Source organism: Pseudochaenichthys georgianus, chromosome 4, assembly GCF_902827115.2.
Source record: "Pseudochaenichthys georgianus chromosome 4, fPseGeo1.2, whole genome shotgun sequence".
NCBI lineage: Eukaryota > Metazoa > Chordata > Actinopteri > Perciformes > Channichthyidae > Pseudochaenichthys > Pseudochaenichthys georgianus.
This window is the reverse complement of record NC_047506.1, coordinates 20,820,835-20,826,834: the sequence shown is the minus strand read 5'-3', so window position 1 is coordinate 20,826,834 and position 6,000 is coordinate 20,820,835. Positions and strand designations below refer to the sequence as shown.

The following is a 6,000-nucleotide window of genomic DNA, read 5'->3' as shown; positions in this document are numbered from 1 at the left end:
TGGGAGTGGCCGCACATTTGGGATACTGGAAACACAGGATGTTAATGCATTACAGCGAGAAGTTGGCCGAGTGATGAAAGCTAAAAGGTGCACTAAAGAAGAGAGCATCTGAATAGAGGGTATTATGTACAGGCGATACATCAGTGGAGCATGTCATTTTTCCCTGCAAAAAGACAGTAGGCCTATAGAGAAAAAGGAAAGATTAAAGGGAAAGAGCAATCAGGGAGCTTTGGCTCGAATAACTGAGTCTTAAAGTGTATCAACATTTGGTTGGAGTGTCTATTACAATATTTGAAAGAATCTAAGCTCATCAAAATAATGTAATGTTAAGTGATATCTTATTTTGTTATTATTTATAAAGGGGATATGTAATTGTGGTGCACACTCCAACACAGTAGGTGGCGTTAATGCCCACCGGCATAAAACCGAAAAGCAGGAAGAAGGAGAAGAAGGAGAAGTCAAACTCAACTCAACTCAACTCGCACACTGCGGCTGCTCGTACTGTTGTTGTAGGAAAAATGGCGGCACTGCTGCTGCAGGAGTTGGAACCCTCTGAGATTTCAAAGCTATCAAAAACGGTTCAAAACAAGCTCGAGAAGGTTTTTTCGGATCAGCAGTATGACATCGATTCTTTGAAAGCGCAACAAGAACAGTTTCGAGTTGACAGCGGTAAGGGTTTGCCTGGTGTTAGCTAGCGGTGCGAGTGTTCTGTAGTGTGCTCATCATGCACACATATCTTTACCTGGTCTGATGAAAGTTGAAGTTATTGGTTTGAACTTAGCCTACTAACACATTGACACCATGCCGTTTACTTGTATGTTTATCAACGGCTTTGGGAATATATAAACAACGCTATGCAAATGCAATACGGCCAGTTATCAGTTATTACAATTAGATGCTAATGCTAGCGTTGGCTAACCTACTTAGCTAACGTCAACATGGCATAGAACAGTAAATAAGGGTTTAACGTTTCGTGCTTTTGCTCCCTCATTACAGAGCAACACTTCTTCGAAAAAGTTAAACAACTTGCTCAGTGCCAAGAAAAATGTTTATCCACGACTCAAGAACATCTTAAACTCAAAGATGAGTTTACCAAGCAAGGTAAGAGTGAACTTATGGCCAGTGGTGTACAGTAATGTAACTGAGCACATTTACTGAGTACAAGTACTGCACTTAAGTAAGAAATTGAGGTTTTTACTTTACTTGTGTATTTCCACATCATACTACTTTATACTTTTACTTATTTTTACTTTAGTTACTTGTTACTAAGCATATAGGGTCATTGGTACAAAATAACTTGACACACATTATATTATTATAGGTTAAGCTACACGGTAGTGTATACAGTAAATACTTTTAAAATATCTAGTTTGCATAACGGGTACTTTTCCTTTTGGTACTTTAAGTCATTTTGAATGCTAATATCTTTCTACTTTTACTTTAGTACAATTTTTAATGCAAGACTTTTACTTGAGTATTTGTACACCGTATTGCTGCTTTTATTAAAGTAAATCGTCTTAGCACTTCCTCCACCTCTTCTTGTTGCAATACAGATTTAACTTGTCTTGTTTCTTTTGAATGACTTTTGAATGACGTTTTTTTCAAATCTCCACTTGTAGTGGAAGATGTTAAGAGCTTGCGTGAGAAGAACAGGGAATATGAATCTTTGCAAGAGAGGCTGTCATCAGAGCAGGTAAGCCAAACAAACACAGCCATGTTTTTCTCACATACCTGGTTGGTTATAATATGTTTCTTAATTTTTTCTCTCATGAACTACAACAAATGTTGTGATGCTTGCTTGTTAGAATTAGTTTTGTGGTAAAGTCATTGTTTGTCTACACTTTTCTCATTCAATGTCAGCAAAACTCCAGATATACATTTAAAGTGACACACAGTGGTTGAAAAATGCTTCTTGTTTCTTAGACTTTGCTGTCAAAAGCCAAAGAGGAATTGGAGGCAGAAAAGCGCGAGCTTTTGAGGACACTGGAGAAGAGATCCTTACAAGTGGAGCATTTAAATGGTATGGTTTGACAGATGAATTAGTCTAGAGACACATGTCAAAACTTTCATTTATGTCCGTAAATACTAACATACACTTTAACATTGTACCATCAGATGACTTCAGGCAACTCAATGATAAGTTGGCTGAGGTCAACACCTCTAAGATGGCGCTGCAGATTAAGTTGGATGAACTTGAATCGGCTGAAGTCAACATCAAAGTAAGTTATTTGCTGTGTGTAAATAATATCTTCACATCAAATTTGTCTGAAGAAGTGGCTTTTTGAACATCTATTAGTTTAAACAAAACCTATAAGTGAAAAATGTTGTGGTGTTTTGTCATGACAGTACAAGGAGAAGCGTATGGAACAAGAGAAGGTGCTGCTGAATGGCCAAACATCTTGGCTGAATGGGGAATTGAAGGCTAAGAGTGAGGAACTGCTGTCCCTATCCCGACAGAAGGGAAACGACATCCTGGAGCTGAAGTGCAACCTGGAGAACAAGGAAGATGAGGCATGTCTCTTTCTATTTACATGAAATGTTTATAAAGCTGAATGACATGAAGACAACAAATACAATGATAAAGTTGGCTTGAGAGTTTGCCATTTGTTCCAAATCACAACACATTACACATAGATCTGGGTGGGATTTACCAACTATTGACCAATCGTTGTGCACCTACATTAAAAAATATGTAACAAAGTTACTGCCCCTGTGTTAATTTAAGCATTTTAACTCTTATGGTCATTACTAAAGACATTGTTTTGCTTGTGGCTTTCAGTTGAATAGACTCAAAGACCAAGTGGCCAGTTTGAAGTCTTCAAATGAACAACTTCAGAAACAGAACGAGGACATGATCAGCAAACTAAGAGAAGTATGTGTATGGTATTTCCTACAGGCTAGATTTCATCAGGTCTTATATTTACAGAGAAACAGGAATTCAGTTTTTGTCATTCTGTATGTTCTGCGACAAACTGACCAGTATTGTTGCGCTCTTTAATCATGTTTAATTGTTTGACTGGATCTTTGCTTTTTCTAGGCCAAGGAACAACAAGCCACCATGGAGGAAAAGTACAGAAATGAGCTGAATGCCAACATTAAGCTTTCCAATCTATACAAGGTATGTATACGCATGACAGCAAGCTGACCTGGCTTGGGCTTTTGTAACACCAAGGCCTTTACTATCAGTGATTAACTTCAATTAACGTCCACAGAGTGTCACTATTTCTAATTTCCAGATTAATTCAGCACACATGTCTTATTGCTGATTTGTTTGTACAAAACATTGCTTATTTGTTCACATGAAACAAAGTGCTTTAAACAAAAAAGGTTGTATATTTCTTTCACCTGTGGTTATATTAGCAGGCTTTATATTAACCATGAACAATATGGTTTACACTAGCATTATTTTTGCCAACTCTTACCCTCTTGTTGTGGTGACAGGGAGCAACAGCGGATTCTGAGGCAAAAAGTGACGAGCTGACTCTGGCAGTGGAGGAACTGCATAAACTCCTGAAGGATGCTGGGGAAGGTGCAAAGCTTTAAAATAATTATCACATTATTTAGGATTTGCCGTCTACTGAGATGGAGAGTTTACATTTTTTGTTAAGCTTAATGGTTTATCTTTTAATTTAACTTCCAGTTGGTATTGGTTGATGTTGACATTGACTCACTGTTCACTTTCTGCCACAGCCAACCAGGCTCTTGAGGAGAAGTTGCAGGATATGAATGGTGCCACAGACAAGAGTGTTGCTGAGCTAAATGAGAGGATCCAGGTTCTCGAGAAAGAGCTGGACAATACCAACGAGCTGCTATCAAGTTCCACACTTAGAGGTTTGTTGGGTTGATTGCTGTACTTGGTTGACTTTAAAATAAGCAAAAATCATGCCTTGTAAGGGATTTCTTTAAATGACCTGTGATCTCTCCTCTACTTTTTGATTGCCCAGGTCCTATTAGTTCAGCATCTGTGATATCAGAAGAACAGCTGACAACAATGTCTCCAACAGCAGCTGCTGTGTCCAAAATCAAGCCTGGCATGAGGCTGACAGAGGTATGTGGTACTAAATTCAAATACCACCTTATTTTATTAACATTTAGAATTTTGAAATAGGTCCGGGAATAATTTAGGTACAATAAACTACCACAATAGATTTGAAATACTAATGCATGTTGTTCATTCTATAGATTATTTTTACGATGAAAGCGTTGCGCTTATTTGTATTTACTGGTCATTTTTACTTACTTCGATGGCATCTGCATTTTCAGTTGTATACAGCGTATTTGGAGAGCCAGGAGCATCTGCAGCTGGAGCGATTGGAGAACAAGCGGGTCAACAAGTACCTGGATGACATTGTGCAGGAAGTGGAAGCCAAAGCCCCTATCCTCAAACGGCAGAGGGATGAACATGAGCGCATGCAAAAGTCGGTGGCAAGCCTTTCTGCTAAGCTGGAGCACGCTGTTATGGTGAGTAAAGTAAATGATACACTGTGACGGCCTCACATCATACCTTCTGCCCATAACACGATATCTTTTTTTTGTTTTACAGGAAGTTCACCGTCTGCAGAAGGAAGCCGATGAAGCTAACAAACGCTCGTCTGTTCTGGAAAGAGACAACCAGAGATCTGAACTGCAGCTAGGAGACATGGCTCAGCAAGTGAGTTCTCACTCTCTTCTCCCAGTTATTTTGCATGCATTTTATAATATCATATTTCTCCAATACCTTATTGTCTTGCCTGTCTTGCCTGTCTTGATCTTTTCTTCTAGGTGCGTGTGCTGCTCATCGAGCTGGAAGAGGCTCGTGGAAACTATGTGCCTCATGAGGACGATGGGAGCTCAGCTGATGTCAGCAGCACATCAGAAGTGATCAGCCAACACTTGGTGACCTTCCGCGGTGTGGAGGAGCTGCAGAAGCAAAACCAGCGTCTTCTGGTGGCCCTCAGGGAGCTCAGTGAGGCCCAGGAGAAAGAGGAGATTGAGACCTCTGGCAGCAAGTACGTAACACTGTGCCAATTTATTTTTGTTTCTTGCAATCAACTCACAGAAGTGAGGGTTAGGTAACTGATTTGTTTTGGTAATGTCTTGCTACTGATCAAATGTGGGGAAAAGGAATGCTTAAGATCAAGAGTGCTTAGGACTGGGCTAAGGCTAAGAAAGATGATCTGTTACAGGCGTGGTGAACTGGAGCAGAGTTTGGGTAAAGCCCAGGTAGAGCTGGAGTCTCTGAGGGAGCAACGCGGCCAACAGATAAAGATGACCGAGTCCATCGTGAGGCAGAGGGACATGTACCGTGTGCTGCTGGCTCAGGCAACAGGAGTCAGCTTCCCTCAGCAAGGTCAGAGATACACCAAGTGATATACTTGACGATACATCCTGTACATACTATAGTAGTGTTGCACGCCCGGTGTACCGATACTTGAAAGGTACCGCGATACCCTGCCGTTAAAAACGTTAAGATTCCTTCGTTTCATTAGTATCGGTACTTTAAGAATGACGGGGAAAAGTACTCCGGTGAGAAAGTGCTGTTTTAATCCCTCCCCTCTCTCATGCACGCGCTAGCTGCCAGAGCATGTGAGAAAACGAGAAGCATGGCTGCAAGTGGGAGTGCAACTGCCCCTGCGCCTCGGCTTGTTGACAAAAAAGACGCCAGAAGCGAAATTTGGAAGTATTTGAGCTATATCTCTGACAGTGAGGGCAAGCCTACGGACACCACGAGGCCTGTCTGTGAGAAATGTTTTAGATCCCTGCAAACCAAGACACACATCAGACTTGGCTAAGCACCTCGCCGACCGGCATCCAGAGCTGTTTAAAGAATGTAAAGACAGACAGGTTAGTGAATGTGATGGATAACATAATTACATCATGCTCAAGCCCATGCCCTCAAATCTAAGTCAAACAAGTGTAATTTATTTTGTGACAAGCGAACGTTTTCGTAGTTTGACGAGGCAATTAATGGCAATGATAACTGTCTAATATGGCTATCTTTTTAGCTAACTTACCAATGTG

The 6,000-nt window shown here is 40.6% G+C and overlaps 1 protein-coding gene across 2 annotated transcripts in view; it reads left to right on the top strand.

Annotated features, from left to right (window-relative positions):
- Positions 1-465: 465 nt before the first annotated feature.
- The window catches only part of tprb (translocated promoter region b, nuclear basket protein), a 21,822-nt gene continuing 16,287 nt past the window's right edge, over positions 466-6,000 (top strand). Inside the window, exons 1-15 of one of the 2 annotated variants that reach the window (XM_034082039.2) lie at positions 466-669; positions 997-1,101; positions 1,620-1,693; positions 1,924-2,020; positions 2,116-2,219; positions 2,347-2,511; positions 2,780-2,872; positions 3,038-3,118; positions 3,442-3,529; positions 3,691-3,831; positions 3,945-4,048; positions 4,264-4,461; positions 4,544-4,651; positions 4,762-4,988; positions 5,166-5,329. In XM_034082039.2, the coding sequence (XP_033937930.1) occupies positions 519-669; positions 997-1,101; positions 1,620-1,693; positions 1,924-2,020; positions 2,116-2,219; positions 2,347-2,511; positions 2,780-2,872; positions 3,038-3,118; positions 3,442-3,529; positions 3,691-3,831; positions 3,945-4,048; positions 4,264-4,461; positions 4,544-4,651; positions 4,762-4,988; positions 5,166-5,329 (1,900 nt within the window). In that variant the 5' untranslated portion in view covers positions 466-518. The remainder of the gene's footprint in view (positions 670-996; positions 1,102-1,619; positions 1,694-1,923; positions 2,021-2,115; positions 2,220-2,346; positions 2,512-2,779; positions 2,873-3,037; positions 3,119-3,441; positions 3,530-3,690; positions 3,832-3,944; positions 4,049-4,263; positions 4,462-4,543; positions 4,652-4,761; positions 4,989-5,165; positions 5,330-6,000) is intronic. The other variant, XM_034082040.2, reaches the window with a different exon arrangement.